Source organism: Pan paniscus, chromosome 20 (assembly GCF_029289425.2).
Source record: "Pan paniscus chromosome 20, NHGRI_mPanPan1-v2.0_pri, whole genome shotgun sequence".
Lineage (NCBI taxonomy): Eukaryota > Metazoa > Chordata > Mammalia > Primates > Hominidae > Pan > Pan paniscus.
In genome coordinates, this window is record NC_073269.2 from 61,527,411 (window position 1) to 61,546,252 (window position 18,842).

Below are 18,842 nucleotides of genomic sequence, written 5' to 3' on the forward strand. Positions count from 1 at the left end.
GGAGATGGCGGCCCCAGGGTACAGCCAGCAGGCATTGAGCGGCCTTAGCATTGTCCCCCTACTCCCGTCCTCCAGGTGTCCCCATCCCTCCCCTGTCCCTTTGAGCTGGCTCTTGTCACTCAGGTCTCATCTCAATGGCCGCTCCTGGGCCACCCTGTCACCCAAGCTTTCCTGATTGCCCAGCCCTCTTGTTTCCTTTGGCCTGTTGGGTCCCTAGTGTTTTATTACAGCTTGTGAGGCCAGGAGTTTGAGACCATCCTAGGCAACATAATGAGACACTGTCTCTAAAATAAAATTAGCTGGCTGTGGTGGTGCACCGCCTGTGGTCCCAGCTCCTCAGAGGTTGAGTAGAGGCTGAGGTGAGCGGGGCACTTCAGCCAAGAGTATGAGGCTGCAGTGAGCCCATGAGCCCCACCACTGCACTCCAGCCTGGAAGACATCTTGACACGCAGCGAGTCCTGGATGGGGAAAGAGTCCTGCTGTTGATCCTCACGTGTTTCCTGGGCACCTCTGTCAGCCACTGCCAGGGACCAAGGATCCAGCATCCATGGCACCCCTAGTTCCTGCCATCCTGGGGTACCCGATTCAAAGAAGGACTCTGCTCCCTGTCTGAGACCACCCACGGCTCTGACTGAGGGTAAGGGGACTGTCAGGGCCTTGATCTGCCATTGGTTGGGGTCATACAGGGCTGGGAGCCCTGCGTTTTGAGGCAGACCTACTGCCCTTCCGACCTCAGTCCTGTCTGCTCCAGTCTTGCCCAGCTTGAAGGAAAGCAAATCTGACCACTTGCCAGCCCGTCTGCTGTGAATTACCATTTCCTTTGTCCTTCCTTTAGTTGGGTCTGTTAGCTCAGATTGAGAGGTGTTGCCTTAAAACTGAGTTGGGTGACTTGGTACCTGCTCAGGACCCCCCGCACTGTCCCAGTCCCACTCAGGCCCATCTCTGGCTGGCCTCACTCCGCTGGGACTCCGCCTTCATAAGGAGAGCTCACTGCTCACGTTAGTAGATGGCCCCTTCTCGTGAGGCCTCTCCCCTGGCACCTGCTTCAGTTGTCCTCCACAGCACTGATTTGCAGCCAACAAGCTGGCAGGTTTATCTGTGTCATGTTTGTCTTGTGCTGGTGGGCAAGGGGTTTGTCTAGCACACCAGCATATAATAAGATGCTTAATGAATGGTGCATATTGAATGTATAAAGCCCACCGGTCCTGAGAGTTTGCTCACTGGAGACTTTCTGGAGATGGAGTCTCGCTCTGTTGCCCAGGCTGGCGAGTGCAATGGTGTGATCTTGGCTCACTGCAACCTCCACCTCCTGGGTTCAAGCGATTCTCCTGCCTCAGCCTCCCGAGTAGCTGGGATTACAGGTGGGTGTCACCACACCCAGCTCAGTATTGTGTTTTTAGCAGAGATGGGGTTTCACCATTTTGCCCAGGCTGGTTTGGAACTCCTGACTTCAAATTACCCACCTGCCTCAGCCTCCCAAAGTGCTGGCATTACAGGCGCTCCAGGCTTTCTGATGTGGCTGCTGCTGCTCAGAAGGCCTAGTCCTTAACCGCCTCCTTGCCTGCCCTGGAGGCTTGCGCCTCTAGGCCCCACCCCCTGTGGAGTCCTGCTGGCTTCCTCCATCCCTATCTGAATCCTCCCTGCTGTGTGGCCTCCCCTGGTCTCATCCGTAACACAGCCCAGCTTAGTGGGCCTCTGTTCCTGCGGGTGGCCAGCCTGTCTGTGTGGCTGGGCTGGGGAGGCCACGTCTGGTATCTGAATGCTATTGGTGGGTTGGGGTGGAGGAACCAGGAGAGGGCTGGAGGGAGGGAGATGGTCTCAGCCCCAGAGAGTTTGGAGTCCCCAGTGTGCTGAGCAAATGTGGATACACCATTTCCCTCCTCTAGACCTCATCTTGGAGAGGGAGATGTTGGATGGGGCCATCTATGCCAGCTTTATTCACACAAGTCATGTCTGTTGGCCTGGAAATTGGAAAACCAGTTAAACCAAAAACATGATATTAAAAAAACAGGCAGGCTCACCATAGTAAAAATGCTGAAAGCCAAAGACAAAATTTGGAGAACAAAAGAAAAGCGTCTTGTCACATACAGAAGGTCCCTGATAAAGTTAGTAGCTGCCCTCATCAGAAACCAGGCCCAGGCAGTGGGGACACATCCAGAGTGCTGAAAGAACCTCCCCCAGGTCATCCTATCCCCAAGAGTGATGCCCGGCAGCATTCCCAGCTCAGGGCTAATGGTTCACAGAAGCCAGGAATCAAACTGCCTGGGTTCTAGTCCCAGCTCTGCCAGTTATGCCCAGCTGTGGGGACTTGGGCAGCTCATTTAGTAGCACCGTGCCTCAGTTTCCCATATGTAAAAGGCCATTTTGAGTGCCTTTCACAGCCCTGCATAAGGCAGGTGTCTCAGTGTTCACTGCTGTCTCTCCAGCTCTTAGTCCAGTAGCTGCATGGTGAGTGAGCGTAGGGCGCACCCTGGAAGGCTGCCAAGCCCAAAGTTGTGCAGAGCCCTGGGGACTCCAGACTCCCCACAGCAGCAGAGACTCGGGACTGAGGCATGCTCTGTTCACAGGACATGCTGGCATCTACTGGGTCAGGGCTCTGCTGCTCTGTGGCTGTGCAACCTTGGGCAAGTTCTCAACTTTTCTGTGTCTTCGTACCCTCATCTGTAACATGCGTGTCAATAGACCCTACTACTCAGGGTTGATGAGAAGATTAAATGTGCAAAACCTGCTTGACTGTGCTCACAAATCCTGATTGTAGGAATAAATTAATGACTTTTTATAAATATTTTGATCAGATGGACTCAGATGATCACAGATGTCTTCACATGCCTATGACTAATTTGTACACAAACTAATGCTCATGTTTCCCAAGCACCTGGAAGACATGCCAGATCCATGTGCAGTAATGCCTGGTGGCTCCAGGTCTGCCCCGCCGTCCTGTGGGGCTGTGAGCTTTCCCAGCCTCCTGCCCGTGTTTGTGAATATCATTCTGTCCTCAGCTGCATTTCCAGCCCAGGCTGTTTGGCGCTGCCCAGGAATGGTATCGATTCCCCTGTTTCTCTTGTAGCCAGTTACTGGAATAAAATCATCTACTCTAAAATCTTTCATCATGAAATATGCATGTGGTCTTGAAAAACTGCAAATGAAAGAAGAGTATGCAGGGGAAGAAAATCTCAGAATCCCAGTCCCTAAGTTAGCCACCTGTGCTTCTCCTTTTTGGAAACTTCACACATATGCATGCAAATCTCCTCTTTTTGTTTGTTTAAGAGACGGGGTCTCACTGTTGCCTGGGTTGGAGTGCAGTGGCGCAATCACGGCTCACTGCAGCCTCTAACTCCTGGGCTCTCTCAGTTGTCCCGCCTTAGCCCCTTGTGTAGCTGGGACTAAGGTGTGCAGCACCACGCCTGGCTAATTTAAAAAGGTATTTTGTAGAGACGGTCTCACTGTGTTGCCCAGGCTGGTCTTGAAGTCCTGGGCACAAGCAGTCCTCCTGCCTTCGTCCCCCAAAGTGTGGGGATTACAAGCGTGAGCCACTGCACCCAGCCTCATCTTTTTTTTTTTTTTTTTTTGAGGCAGAGTCACGCTTTGTTACCCAGGCTGGAGTGCAGTGGCGCGACCTCGGCTCACTGCAAGCTCCGCCTCCCAGGTTCACGCCATTCTCCTGCCCCAGCCTCCCCAGGAGCTGGGACTACAGGCACCCACCACCGCGCCCAGCTAAATGTTTTTTGTATTTTTAGTAGAGACGGGGTTTCACCGTGTTAGCCAGGATGGTCTTGATCTCCTGACCTCGTGATCCGTCCGCCTCGGTCCCCCAAAGTGCTGGGATTACAGGCGTGAGCCACCGCGTCCGGCCCCAGCCTCATCTTTTAATGTCTTACACAGATTGGATCATGGCAACAGGAACCTCCCCCTTGCTCCTTTTCCCTAATGCACTGGGCTGTCTCTCCATCAGCACACACAGGCTGCGGGCCCCTTTCGATGGCCATCAGTGCTGCATTGATGAAGCCACTCATTTAAACACACCCCTCAATGGCTAATCCCCCAGAGGCTCCCCAGCACCCCTCTCCTCTGTTCCTCTTGAACACCTGGCCCTCCCCCAGGCCCAGCCATCCTAGCATATCTGAATCACACCTCCAGCGGCCCCAGCTCCCAACGGCTTCCCACACCCGCCCGCTCCCCTGCTGTCCCTCCAGGCTGTTCTCTACACAGTAGCAAATTGATCTTTACAAATGATAAATGAGACCTGTCATCCTCCCTTGGCCGACGCACCCCCAACCGACCCCCATGAGGAATAAAAGCCCAAACCTTTCTCTAGGGCCAGCAAGGCCCGGGATCTGGCCCTGTCCAGTCTCCCCAGCCTCCTTAGGCTGTAATCTCTGAGGCCTCTCTCCTCCCTGAAGCTCCTAGCTGGTCCCTAGGCTCAGATGAAGACTGTCTCCAAAAAAAGAAAAAGGTATAATTCACATAACATGAAGTCCACGCTTTTAGAGTGCACAATTCAGTGATTTTTAGTCTTCACAAAGCTTTGCAACCACAACCCCTATCTTATTCCAGAACATTTCATCATCCCGAATGGACACCCAGTATCCATGAAGCAGCCACTCCCACTCATGTCCCCTCTAGCCCCTGCCCTGCCAATCACCAGTTTTTTTTTTTGTTTTGTTTTGTTTTTGTTTTTTTGAGATGGAGTCTTGCTCTGTCGCCCAGGCTGGAGTGCAATGGCATGACCTTGGCTCACTGCGACCTCAGCTCACTGCAACCTCCACCTCCTGGGTTCAAGCGATTCTCCTGCCTCAGCCCCTCAAGTAGCTGGGATTACAGGGGCCCGCCACCACGCCTGGCTAATTTTTGTATTTTTAGTAGAGACGGGGTGTCACCATGTTGGCCAGGCTGGTCTCGAACTCCTGACCTCAGGTGATCTGCCTGTGTTGGCCTCCCAAAGTGCTGGGATTACAGGTGTGAGCCACTGCACCCAGCTACAAGTCTTTTTTTTAAAGGGACAGGGTCTCAGCTGGGTGCGGTGGCTCACTCCTGTAATCCCAGCACTTTGGGAGGCCCAGGCAGGCGGATCACAAGGTCAGGAGATCAAGACCATCCAGGCTAACACAGTGAAACCCCATCTATACTAAAAATACTAAAAACTGGCCAGGTGTGGTGGTGTGCGCCTGTAGTCCCAGCTACTTGGGAGGCTGAGGCAGGAGAATCACTTGAATCCAGGAGGCGGAGGTAGCAGTGAGCCAAGATCACGCCACTGCACTCCAGCCTGTGTGACAGAGCGAGACTCCGTCTCAAAAACAAACAAACAAAAAGATAAAGGTCTGTTGCTCAGGCTGGAGTGCTGTGGCACAATCTCGGCTCACTGCAGCCTCGAACTCCTGGGCTCAAACAATCCTCCCACCTCAGTCTCCGAAGTAGCTGGCACCACCGGTGTGCTCCACCACACCCAGCTAAGTTTTAAATATTTTTGTAGAGACAAGGTCTCACTGTGTTACCCAGGTTGGGCTTGAATTCCTAACCTCAAGTGATCCTCCTGCCTTGGCCTCTAAAAGTGCTGGGATTACAGGTGTGAGCCACTGCACCTAGCCCAGAATTTCATTTATTTATATTTTTAAAAAGAATCTCACTCTGTTTTCCAGGCTGGAGTGCTGTGGCAAGATCAAGGCTCTCTGTAGCGTTGAACTCCTGGGCTGAAACAGTCCTCCCACCTCAGTCTCCAGAGAGGCTGGGACCACAGGTGTGTGCTGCCACACCCAGCTAATTTTTAAAATTGTTTTGTAGAGACACGATCTCACTATGTTGTCCCGGCTGGTCTTGAACTCCTGGGCTCAATCCTCCCAAAGTGCTGGGATTATAGGCGTGAGCCACTGTGCCTGGCCCCACCCAGAATTTTTAAAACATGAAAAAGGTTATGTTTTGGGCCAATCTCTAAAATATATTAAGTGAAAAAAAGCAACTTGCAAATAGTGTAAATGATATGCCAACATTCCTGTTAAATATTTTTAAATATTTAAACAATAAGATGCATGTGTATTTGCTTGTATATGCATCGAATGCCTCTGGATAGTCACAATATGCAAACATTTGTCTCAAGGAAGGAGAGTTGGAATACCATGTGATGCATAGTAGCCTTTCTTTTTTTTCCTTTTTTTTTTTTTTTTTTTCTTTTTGAGACAGAGTTTCACTCTTGTCGCCCAGGCTGGAGTACAGTGGTGCGATCTCGACTCACTACAACCTCTACCACCTGGGTTCAAGCGATTCTTCTGCCTCAGCCTCCCAAGTAGCTGGGATTACAGGCATGCGCCACCATGCCCAGCTAATTTTGTATTTTAAGTAGAAACAGGGTTTCACCACGTTGGCCAGGCTGGTCTTGAACTGACCTCAAGAGATCCACCCATCTTGGCCTCCCAAAGTGCTGGAATTACAGGCGTGAGCCACTGTGCCTGGCCTTCTTTTTCTCTTTTTTTTTTTTTTGAGACGGAGTCTTGCACTCTCCCCCAGTCTGGAGTGCAGTGGCGCCATCTCGGCTCACTGCAAGCTCCGCCTCCTGGGTTCACGCCATTCTCCTGCCTCAGCCTCCTGAGTAGCTGGGACTACAGGCACCCACCACCACACCCGGCTAATTTTTTGTATTTTTAGTAGACATGGGGTTTCACTGTGTTAGCCAGGATGGTCTCGATCTCCTGACCTTGTGAGCTGCCCGCCTTGGCCTCCCAAAGTGCTGGGATTACAGGCATGAGCCACCGCACCCAGCCTCTTTTTCTCATTTTAAAGATAAAAATTTCTATAATGAAATGGCTCCCTTTCATTCTTGTATCTGGGACAACCAGTTCCCTTGATCAGGGACAACCAATGTTACCAGGTTCTCGTGTATTTTTCTGGGGAAATTCTATGCAAATGCAAGGAAATTTATATATGTATTATTTTGCCCCCCGCTTCCTTACATGACTGGTAGTGTCCCATACAAGGCATATTGCACCTTGCTTTTTTGACTTAACAGTAACCTTTGTCTGAGCGCGGTGGCACATGCCTGTTATCCTTGCACTTTGGGAGGCTGAGATGCGAGGATCCCTTGAGCCCAGGAGTTTGAGACCAGCCTGGTCAACACAGTGAGATTCCATCTGTACAAAAAAATTAGCTGGGCGTGGTAGTGTGTACCCGTAGTTCCAGTTCCTTGGGAGGCTGAGATTGGAGGATCACTTGAGCCCAGGAGTTTGAAGTTGCAGTGAGCTATGTTGGCACCACTGCACTCCAGCCTGAGCAACAAGAATGTAAACTTGTAAAAAAAAAAAAAAAAACTTTAAAATTAAAAATTCTGAAATACAGCATGCACGCAGAAAAGTGCATAAAATGTATTTATACACTTAAAAAATCATAAAACACCTATGTAACCAATACCTAGGTCAGGAAATGGAAGACTACCAGACCCTCAAAACCACCCAAGTATTCAACCCTGGCTGGAGGTAAACAGTATTCTCACTTTTAGGAAAGTTCTCCCCTCCCCTCCCCTCCCCTCCTCCCCCCCCCTCCCCTCCCCTCCTCCCCCCCCCTTTTTTTTTTGAGACGAGTCTCACTCTGTCACCCAGGCTGGAGTGCAGTGGCCCACTGCAAGTTCCGCCTCCCAGGTTCACGCCATTCTCCTGCCTCAGCCTCCCAAGTAGCTGGGACTACAGGCGCCCACCACCACGCCCAGCCAATTATTTTGATTTTTAGTAGAGACAGGGTTTCACCGTGTTAGCCAGGATGGTCTCGATCTCCTGACCTTGTGATCCCCCCGCCTCGGCCTCCCAAAGTGCTGGGATTACAGGTGTGAGCCACGGCTCCTGGCCTCCCTTCCCTTTCTTTCTGAGGCAAGGTTTGGCTCTATCGTCCAGGCTAGAGTGCAGTGGCACAATCTTGGCTCACTGCAACCTCTGCCTGCCAGGCTCAAGCCATCCTCCCACCTCAGCCTCCTGAGTAGCTGGGACTACAGGTGCACACCACAGCGTCCAGAAAATTTTTGTGTTTTTTGTACAGACAGGGTTTCGCCATGTTGCCCAGGCTGGTCTCAAACTTGTGAGCTCAAGCCATCTGCCTGCCTCAGCCTCCCAAAGTGTTAGGATTACAGGCGTGAGCCACTACATCCGGCCTCCTTGTTTTCTTTTATAGTTTACCACCACCATATGTATGTTTAGCAGGAGAATTTGTTTTTGCCTATTTTTGAATTGTGTATGAAGGCATTCAAGCTGTAGTATCTTTTGTGACTTGCTTAGTTTTGATTATGTTTGTGCTGTATGGTATTGTTTCTTGAATATACAAGCATGTTTATACTGTTTGTAATCGGGACAAATGTTTTTGTTTTTGTTTTGAGATGGAGTCTCGCTCTGTCTCCCAGGCTGGAGTGCAGTGGCGCGATTTTGGCTCACTGCAAGCTCCGCCTCCCGGGTTCACGCCATTCTCCTGCCTCAGCCTCCTGAGTAGCTGGGACTACAGGCGCCCGCCACCATGCCCAGCTAATTTTTTTGTATTTTTAGTAGAGACAGGGTTTCACCGTGTTAGCCAGGATAGTCTCGATCTCCTGATCTTGTGATCCACCCGCCTTGACCTCCCAAAGTGCTGGGATTATAGGTGAGCCACCGCGCCCGGCCAGGACAAATGTTTTAAACCTGTTGTGTATGTCCAAGTACATGAGAGCTGGGCATGGTGGTGCGTGCTTATAGTCCCAGCTACTAGGGAGGCTGAGGTGGGAGGTGGGAGGTGGGAGGATCAGTTGAGCCCGGGAGTTTGAGTCCATCTTGGACAACATAGTGATACCGCATCTTCTTAAAGAAAACAACCTGTGTCCTATACAGTCAGAAACGGGAATGTGAGGTTGGGCGTGGTGGCTCATGCCTGTAATCCCAGCACTTTGGGAGGCTGAGGCAGGCGGATCACTTGAGGCCAGGAGTTCAAGACCAGCCTGGCCAACATGGTGAAACCCTGTCTGTACTAAAAATACAAAAATTAGCCCAGCTTGGTGGCACACGCCTGTAATCCCAGCTACTCGGGAGTCTGAGGCATGAAATCGCTTGAAACCTGTGAGGCAGAGGTTGCAATGAGCTGAGATTGTGCCACTGCACCCCAGGCTGGGTGACACAGCGAAACTCTGTCTCAAAAAAACAAAAAGAAAGAAATGGGAATGTGAATTTCTAGAGTGGGATTTGGGCTTGAGATGCAGGAAGGAGTTACCCCGGCATGGATGGTTGTGAAGAAACAGAAACAAAGGGAACCTCGATGTAAATGAAAACCAAATCGAAACAAAAAAGGTTGTTGAGTAATAAGTTGAGTTCTTTTGACTTTACTACAAAGTTTCAAAACGGGCTTTACCATCTCACTGTTCCAACTGGAGTCTATAGGAGTTCCTAGTGCTCCGCCACCTTGCCAACACTTGCTATTCTTAGATTTGTTGTTTTTCTAGGAGTATAATGGCATCAATCTTGGTTTACATTTGCATTTTTCCAGTTACTAATGATGTTGAGTACCTTTACATGTGTTGAGTAACCATTTGGATTTCCTGTGTTGTGAAGTGCTTGTTCAAGTGTTTTTGCCAATTTTTCATGTTTTTTTCTTATTCGTTTGTAGGAACTCTTTATACATTTTGTTGCGTGTGTTGGGGGGAGTGGTGGGGGTGTTGAGACAGTCTCTCACTCTGTTGCCCAGACTGGAGTGCGGTGGTGCAATCTCGGCTCACTGCAATCTCTGCCTCCTGGGTTGAAGCAATTCTCCTGCCTCAGCCTCCTGAATAGCTGAGGCTACGGGCATGCACCACAATGCCTGGCTGATTTTTATATTTTTAGTTGAGATGAGGTTTCGCCACGTTGGGCAGGCTGCTCTTGAACTCCCAACGTGAAGTGGTCCACCAGCCTCGGCCTCCCAAAATGCTGGGATTACAGGTGAACCACCGTGCCCGGTTTGTTTTGAGGAAGGGTCTCCCTCTGTCACCCAGGCTGGAGTGCAGTGGTACGATCATAGCTCACTGCAGCGTCAACCTGCCCATCTCAAGTGACCCTCACACTTCCGCCTCCGAAGAGCTGAGATTACAGGCGCACACTACCATGCCTGGCTAATTTTTTTCTTTTCTTTTCTTTTCTTTGAGACGGAGTCTCGCTCTGTCACCCAGGCTGGAGTGCAGTGGCACGATCTCAGCTCACTGAAACCTCTGTGTCCCAGGTTCAAGAGATTCTCCTGCCTCAGCCTTCCAAGTAGCTGGGATTACAGACATGCACCACCACGTCCAGCTAATTTCTGTATTTTTAGTAGAGACAGGGTTTCACCATGTTGGCCAGGCTGGTCTTGAACTCCTGACCTCAGGTGACCTGCCCGCCTTGGCCTCCCAAAGTGCTAGGCTTACAGGCGTGAGCCACCGCACCCAACCTTGTTTAGTGTTTTAATGGAGGTTTCATTACATGGGCATATTAGACAAATCATTGACCATTGGTCATTGACCTCAACCTTCAGCCCCTCTCTTCCCAGAGGTTGGTAGGTATGGGTGGGGCTGAAATTCCCAACTGTCTAATTCTGTCTTGGTATTTCTAGTGACCAACCCCCTTCCTGAAGCTACGCAGGGGCCCATCACAGATGACTTCATTAGGACAAAGACTGCTCCTATTAATACCCAGGAGATTCCAAGGGATTTAGGAACTCTGTCAGGGCTAAGGGCAAATATTATTTTTATTATGCACTTCGCTAAATTATTTCAGTGGGTTCCGAGGCCCAGGATGCAGGCACCTTCCTTCAGCAAGGACTGTTTGCTTCTCTCATGCAGAAATGGTTGACGATAAATGCAGAGCTTAAGATTTCTTGGATGGCCAGTGATGTGAATTTGATCTGAAAATCTGAAGGGTTTCTTCCCTTGTCTTTCCTTCGCTCCCTGCACTGCTAGAGGTAGAGAGGAGTGCAGACTTTTGGTTCCTTTTCTCCCTTAGCTTGGGAGACTATCACTGGAGGCAAGGGCTCAAGGAAGGGTCAGACCCCTTTCAGAGGCTGAGCCGTTTCAACCTCAGCTGTTTTATTAGAATAGGCAAATTCTTTCAGGACAAAAGCAGCCTTTGAGTTTTCCACTCTCCTATGGGTCAGAACTTTTAGATTTTTATTGTAAATGTATTTTACTTTTTGTAGAGATGGGATCTCACTGTGTTGCCCACGCTCGTCTTTAACTCCTGGCCTCAAGTGATCCTTTCACCTCCTAAAGTTGGGATTACAGGCGTGAGCCATTGCACCTGGCCTATTTTTATTTTTTTTTAAATTAATGAGACATTGGTCTAAATAACCTAAACGCATTAATAGAATGGGAAGTTTCCCCACCCCCTGGTGTGCACACCCAGGTTAATCCCTTCCCCTTGAGGGCAGAAACTAAGACTAAGCTGGGATCTTACCCCTGTGATTTAGTCATTATCACTTAAGTATCTGGATGGGCCTGACCTAATCGGGTGAGCACTTCAAAGGGAATGGGCCCTTAAATCAGACCTGCCAGGGCCCAAGGAGGGGCAGCTTCTTGGAGCTAAGACCCTAGTTCTACGAGGACTGAAATCAGCCAACAACCATGAGCATGGAAGAGGACCCAGACTAAGGAACACCAACAACCAATACCTCAATTTTAGCCTGCAAAGCACTGAGCAGAGACTAGCTCAGCCGTGTCTAGACTTCCAACACAAAGTCTGAAGTGGGTGTTGTTTTATGCCACTGGCTTTGTGATCTGTTGTGCAGAAATACATGTGGGAACAGGCTTTGCTGCCCACAAGGGAAAAACCAATCTTTAGCACAAAGCGGGATCAGATGATTCAAGGGGACCGAACCTTGGCCCAGTCCAGAACCAGACAGACGAGGCGAGCCTCATGCCAGACTGCTGGCACCTGGCCGTCCTGAGCAGGAATACCACTGCCACACCAACGTGGCCATTATTCTAGAGGGAGAAGTGTAGGGCAGTGCCGCTCAGGCCACCAGGAGCAGCTCCAGGTCCTCGCCCCATTTTAGATTGGAAATCTGACTCCAAAGAGGGGTTGTGACTGCTCTACTCCCACAGAACAAAGAGGTGGACCCAAACCTCAAACAGCAAGGCTGGTGAGCTAGATGGACCCACTGCTGCAGTCCATGAGGCTTTACAAGGACCCAGGGCCTGTGCAGGGGAGCCAAACTCCCAGAGCCACATGGCACCATGCAGCGGTCCTGGGGCATCTGTGAGACACAGAAGCTGCTTTTCCAACTTTATTTAGAAAAACAAATCCAGGTCCCAGTGCCCCCTGTACCCTCCCCGACCCCAGCCATAATTTAAATAACTTAGAGACAGAGTTGGAGGGAGGGGACAGGAGAGGTTGGGGGTCACGGTGGAAGGAGGAAGAGAGCCCACTACAGCCGCCGCAGCGCCCGCTTCTTGTCCGTCTTTTTCTTGGCCGCCAGCTTCTTATCGCGCTCGCCAGCATGCTTCTTGGCCATGGGACCCTCAGCCCCTCCCGGGCCCCCTGGGGCCCCAGGGTCGGTGGAGGAAGCTGCAGTGCCACTGGCCAGGGCCCGACCGGCTTCGGCCCTGCCGCTGGGCCCGCCGGCGCCCCCGTGGATCTCTGTGAGCAGACGGGCCCGAGCCGCATACTCCTCGTAGTTCTCCAAGAGCAGGCGGCCCGCCTCCTCGTTGAGTGCAGACTCGGGGTTAGGGTGGATCAGCAGGCACTTGATGGTCTGTGGGAAGAGGCTCAGGGTTACAGTGGGTCGGGCAACCTACAGGGACCCCCAGGCCTCCACAAGAGGGTGGCCTCCGCAATGGCTGTTCCTTCTGCTCCCAACTCAGCTGCAGATCCAGGCCCCACCTATGCTGCATCCTCCCTCATCTTTGCTCCCTGTCTCCCTCAGAGGCCACCTTCATGTGACCTGCCTCACAGCAGATGTTCCCAAAAGGACACGATGCCATAGGCCCAATGGTTTAAAATGTCCCTGGTCCTCCGTGGAACTTGCTGGGTGACGGGGGAAACGCCAAGGCCCCCTCTCAGGAGTCCATTACTTGCCTGAGCCCCAGACTTGAGTCCTATTATGGTTTTGAATTTGCCTCCATGCAGTTCAGCATGACCTTAGAGGCCCTCCGGTTCAATGAGTGAGGCCTGCAGCCTGGACAGAGAGAAGAGACTTCCCCAGGGCCTCAGGATTTGAGGAAATCACACCTGCGTGTTGGACTCTAAAGCTCCCCATCTTTCCAGATACAGCATAAATCCTGACCTCTGTCTTTTATCAGAAATCCGAAGTTCACAGCCTAAGACTCTAGCTGGGTTGGACCACACACAAGAGGGCAAGACACCAGGACTGCTGGCTGAGGTACACTTCGAGGGTGGTCCAGAGATTCCTCTCAACCCCCTTCACAGCCTGTCCTGAGGGGTAAATTGGAGTGCAGAGGTGTGACCTGCAGCCAGGCCTCCAGCAGCCCCAGCTGGATCCTCTGAAGTGGGTCTGGGCAAACTGGCCACAGCAGTTTGCTCCCTGGGGCCACTATGACACACACACAGTACCTGGCTCAGCAGATGCTCAGCAGATATCACTGATGGTGACCAGGACGCAGGTTCCCACCCTAATTCTCATCACGGCACCCAAACTGCAGGTCTGGCTGCTCTTCTTGCTGGCTGAGCCCCTGACAGGCCCAGATGCTGACCTAGCAGCAAGTAGGCCTGGAGCTCGGTGCCAATGTCCCCAGCAGCCTCCAATGACACCCCAGGGGAAGGGAGGCGGTACATGTGGGAGGGAAGGGTTTGGGGTCTGTTTACCTGGGAGCTCAATCCTCTCCCTCCCCATGGCAGGAAACCCCAATTCCCCACCCTCTCTGCCATGTGCCCCAGGGACTCATTAGAAATTTGGTTAACTTTTTTTTTTTCAGCTTGTGGGAAGGGTGGGGAGGCAGCAGGCTGTAAGCAGCCTGGAGCACCAGCCTAGACCAGGACGCCTCCACCTCGGCAACACCGCAGCCAGGTCATTCTGTGTCACGGAGCCATCTCCTACACTGCAGGATTTGGGCAGCACCCTTGGCCTCCACCCACTAGATGCTAGTGGCACCCCCGAGTTGTGACAACCCTTTTTGGTCTCCTGACAATGCATAATACCCCTTGGGGGGCAAAATCACCTCTGGCTGAGAAACACTGGTTTATGAACCCTATCGCTATTAAAAAACCACTGAACTGTATACTTTGGAACTGAGTTTTACGGCATGTAAGCTCAGCTTTAGCAAAAAAGCCTCTAATGAGACCCCATCTCTGCAAACCATAAAAATATAAAAACTAGCTGGGTATGGTGGTGCATGTGTGTAATACCAGCCATTCAGGAAGCTGAGGCAGGAAGATCACCTGAGCCCAGGAGTTCAAGGCTACAGTGAGCTATGACTGCGCCACTGCACTCCAGCCTGGGCAACAAAGAGCCAGTATCTTTAAAACAAAAAGAAAGAAAGGAAAGAAAGGGAAGAAAGAAAAAGGAAAGAAAGAAGAAAGAAAAGAAAGAGCTTCTAACTAGACCCTTGACCTCCACCTGTCAGAAAACTGTCCTACAGGGTAGGCGCAGTGGCTGGCTCCTATAAGCCCAGCACTTTGGGAGGCCGAGGTGGGAGGATCACTTGAGTTCAGGAGTTCGACACCAGCCTGGGCAACAAATGAGACCCCATTCCTGTTTTATTTTTTATCTTATTTTATTTTTTTTGAGATAGAGTCTCACTCTGTCACCCAGGCTGGAGTGCAGTGGCGCGATCTCGGCTCACTGCAACCTCCGCCTCCCAGGCTCAAGCGATTCTCCTGCCTCAGCCTCCCAAGTAGCTGGGATTACAGGCATGTGCCACCATGCCCGGCTAATTTTTGCATTTTTAGTAGAGACAGGGTTTCACCATGTTGGCCAGGCTGGTCTGGAACTCCTGAGCTCAAGTGATCCACCACACCTGGCCTACCCTATCCTTGTTTTTTAAAAAAAAGGGAGAAGAGAAAAACCATCCTACAATACAAACTCACCACTCGTTACATAGTAAGGTGCTCCTGGGCACTTCTCAACAGTACTTGGGTGTCCTGGGTCTGGCACTGTTTGTCTTTCCAGGAAAGCTAGCAACATGGATTTTTATGTGGAAACCTTCAACCACTTCAGAGTTGATTCAGAAAAACTAAACAAAGCGCTATGGCTCAGACACCAGCAGACCTCCAGAGGCAGGAGGCAGGAGGCCCAGCCCCAGCCCAGAACTCACCAGCAGTACGTGTCGGATGCCCAGCTCAGCCGTCCAGTCCCTCTTGAGCACGTTGACGCAGATCTCGCCATTGGCGCCCACGTTCGGGTGAAAGATCTTGGTCAGGAAGTAGCCCTTGGGTGGGGAGGCAGGGAAGTCCTTCCCCAGCAGGAGTTTCATGCGGAACAGACCTCCAGCATATGGGGTCCCCTCTGGAGTGGAGGGAGGGGTACAGGGTCAGGGCACTCAGGAGTCCCAAGGCACCTCAACACCCCAAAGTCCAGTCTCCACGGTCTGATTGTGATGCAGGTGGGTGCCCCGCCAACTCTGCCAACAGACTGGAGGATTCTTTTTTTCTTTTTTTGAAATAAGGTCTCTTGTGTCACCCAGGCTGGAGTGCAGTGGCACAATCTCAGTTCACTGCAGCCTGCAATTCCTGGGCTCAGGTGATCCTCCCATCTCAGCCTGCCAAGTAGCTGGGATTACGGGCATGCCACCAGGTCTGGCTACTTTTTTATTTTAAGAGATAGGGTCTCACTATGTTGCCCAAGCTGGTCTTGCACTCCTAGGCTCAAGCAATTTGTTCACCTCAGCCTCCCAAAGTGCTGGGATTACAGGCGTGAACCACCATGCCCAGTTAGGCTGTAGAATTCTTAAGAGCAAGAGGCCAGGTGTGGTGGCTCACGCCTGTAATCCCAGCACTTTGGGAGGCTAAGGCGGGTGGATCACCTGAGGTCAGGAGTTCAAGACCAGTCAGACCAACATGGAGAAACCCCGTCTCTACAAAAAATACAATATTAGCCAGGCGTGGTGGTGCATGCCTGTAATCCCAGCTACTCGGAAGGCTGAGGCAGAAGAATCCCTTGAACCCAGGATGGGGAGGTTGCAGTGTGCGGAGATCGCGCCATTGCACTCCAGCCTGGGCAACAAGAGCGAAACTCCGTTTCCAAAAAAAAAAAAAAAAGCCAAGCGCGGTGGCTCACACCTGTAATCCCAGCACTTTGGGAGGCTGAGGCGGGCGGATCACAAGGTCAGGAGTTCGAGACCAGCCTGGCCAACATGGTGAAACCCCATCTCTACTAAAAATACAAAAAATTAGCTGGGCATGGTGGTGCACGTCTGTAATCCCAGCTACTTGGGAGGCTGAGGCAGGAGAACTGCTTGAACCCAGGAGGCAGAGGTTGCAGTGAGCAGAGATTGTGCCATTGCACTCCAGCCTAGGCGACAGAGCAAGACTCCGTTTAGAGAGAAAAAAAAAAAGAGCAAGAATGGCTGGGTTCCTAGGGGGCCACAGGACCTCCCCCAGAACCTCAGAGATGATGCCCATCTTGCAGCCCCCACCTGTGTCACTATCAAGCTCGTCTGCACCCTCCTGGATCCCCTGTCTCAGCCCAAGTGACCACTCCAGTCACAGGCCCTTCCCAGGTGGCAGGGACCCAAGTACGCACTTTCCTATAAGATGCCCATTTATATGCCTTTCAGATCAAGGATCCAACTGTCTGTCAACTCCACAGCCTCCCAACCCAGTGAACGCCTCTCCCACTCACCCACTTGCTTGGGTCAAAATATTGTCCCTCCCCTAGCCCATCAGCAGCCTGAGCACCGGCCTGCTAGGTCCTCCCCCGAATCTCATCCCATCTCCAAGGCTAGCTTCCTGGCTGGCCTCTGGGTTCTTCCCCCTGCCAGGCCGGCTCTCCTCACTACAGTCAATAGGAACTTTGGAGGGATTTGTCACACCCCTGCTTTAAACCTTCCACCAGCTTCCTCTACAAACTCCTTGAAGAGGCCTAGAAGCCCTAAAAGAGCTTGGCAGCTTCATCATCAACTTTCTTCATGTGTTTTTACCAAGCGCCCAGCTCCACCTGCCCAAGGGCCTTTCTGGAGCCTTCCCATTGTCATGATCCCACGCCCTCTGCAGCAAGGCATGAAGGACCTCAACTGTCACCGCTGCCAGGTCTTTCCTGACCACCTACCACCATCACCACCGTGGACTAGACCATTCCTTCACAGGCTCTGCTGAAATCCTGACTTTGTAGGAATTCTGGTGATAACAGAAATGTAGCCTGCATGAAACAGTATTCTAAATCACTCCGCAAATCATGTGACCCGCAAATCATTCATGACCCGTCTCCCCACGATCTGCATCTGGCTTGTTTCCTCATCCCTGACACTCACAGAAGGATGGAGTTTGAGATCACCTGGCCCACCCTCCCAGGCCCTTGCTGACACCATTCCCACCACCTGGAACTCTCTTCCCATTCCTACTTAATTCCTACCCACCCTCAGGTCCAGGGAAGCCATGTCTGAAAGCCTTCCTTCAAATCTAGAGTACCGTCCCATGATATACTAACTCAATGACCAGGTATTTCTCAACCCTTATGGGAAAAGAGTACATAATTGTCATTTGTGGCGTCCTGCCCTGTCCACCAATGCATCCCAACACCTGACACGAGGCCAGCCTGTAATGGGTACTTCCCGCTAGGGTGATCTAGAGCAGGGTGATGGAGGATCTAAGCAGCAGCCCCTTCTCTCTTTCCTTCCAAACTCACCAGGGCCCTCGATGGTGACCTGGAGGTCGGTGAGGTCCTCCTCGTTGGGAAAGACCTTGATGCCATCGGGTGGGTCTGCGGTCAGTGTCGTCACCTCCTTGTACACCAGGCGGATGATGTGCGGGGGTAGGTTCTCCACGTTGGAGTTCTGGGCACGGATGGGAGAGCAGGGTGAGCGAGTGTTAAGAGCTGGGCTTCCCGCAGGGCCTAAAGATGCTGAGACTGCCCAAGTCTTGACTCAGTGGCCCCAGGCTGTCAATCACCCTTGAACTCCCAGACCCTCACCCAGGATGCTTCAGGCCATCAGCCCAGGCAGAGTTTCCAACAGAAATGGGGGCGGGTTCACGGGGGGGCTTGCAGATAACTCCACCCACCCCAGAACCCCCCCCCCCCCAAAAGCCCGCTCCTAACCCTGCTTGGTCCCCAGTGGTTCCACGTAGACCAGAGATCTACTCTCTCCCCCTTCTCCACTAATTTTTGGTTAGAGCATCCTTGAAACCCCGGCTCAGGTCTGGAGATGGCGGCGGGGCGTCTTTGCTCCTGGTAACACCCATGGGCGGGCCGCAAAGCGCCCGGAGCCCTCGCCGCCAGGGAGACTGCGGGCCGCCCGAGCTCCTGCTCCGCCTGCGGGAAGGCCCTCGGGCCCATCCCGGGTCAGGGACCCCCAGGCTGGCCCTCAAACCCCTCAAGGCCGCCCGTCGGAGGCCCCTGAGACTCCACCTCCTCCCTCAGGGACACCCCCGACCACCTTCTTGGGCCTCAACGCCCGTGCTCACCATGGCTGCGGCCGGCCGGGGGCGGGTCCCCCCGGCCCCCTTCCTGCGTTCTTCGGTCCGCCGGCCGGGGCGGGGGGCCCAACTGCTGCCGCTGCGGCCCTGGAGAGGCCCCGGCGGCCCCGCTCCGCTCCCCGCTGCCTCCGACGTCCGCCGCGCACAGCGTAGACCAACCCGCCGCCCCGGTGCCCGGCAGCACTGAGCCGGCCGCGCGCGCACCACGGCCTCTTTATAACCGCCCGCAGGCCACGCCCTCCGCGGCCCCTCAGCTCCGAGCCTCAACCGTGACGTCAGCGCGCACGTTCCTTGGTTTTCGACGCGCTCGCTCCCTTCCCC

At 52.5% G+C, this 18,842-nt stretch overlaps 1 protein-coding gene across 1 annotated transcript; it reads right to left on the reverse strand.

The window, feature by feature from the left end:
- Positions 1-12,205: 12,205 nt before the first annotated feature.
- UBE2S (ubiquitin conjugating enzyme E2 S) lies at positions 12,206-18,712 on the reverse strand. The gene is made up of 4 exons (XM_003807100.6): positions 18,510-18,712; positions 17,734-17,881; positions 15,206-15,396; positions 12,206-12,687 (listed from the first exon to the last, which is right to left on the reverse strand). Exons 1-4 carry the CDS (start codon positions 18,510-18,512, stop codon positions 12,361-12,363), a joined length of 669 nt encoding a protein of 222 aa, XP_003807148.1. The 5' UTR covers positions 18,513-18,712; the 3' UTR covers positions 12,206-12,360.
- Between the last annotated feature and the right edge of the window lie 130 nt (positions 18,713-18,842).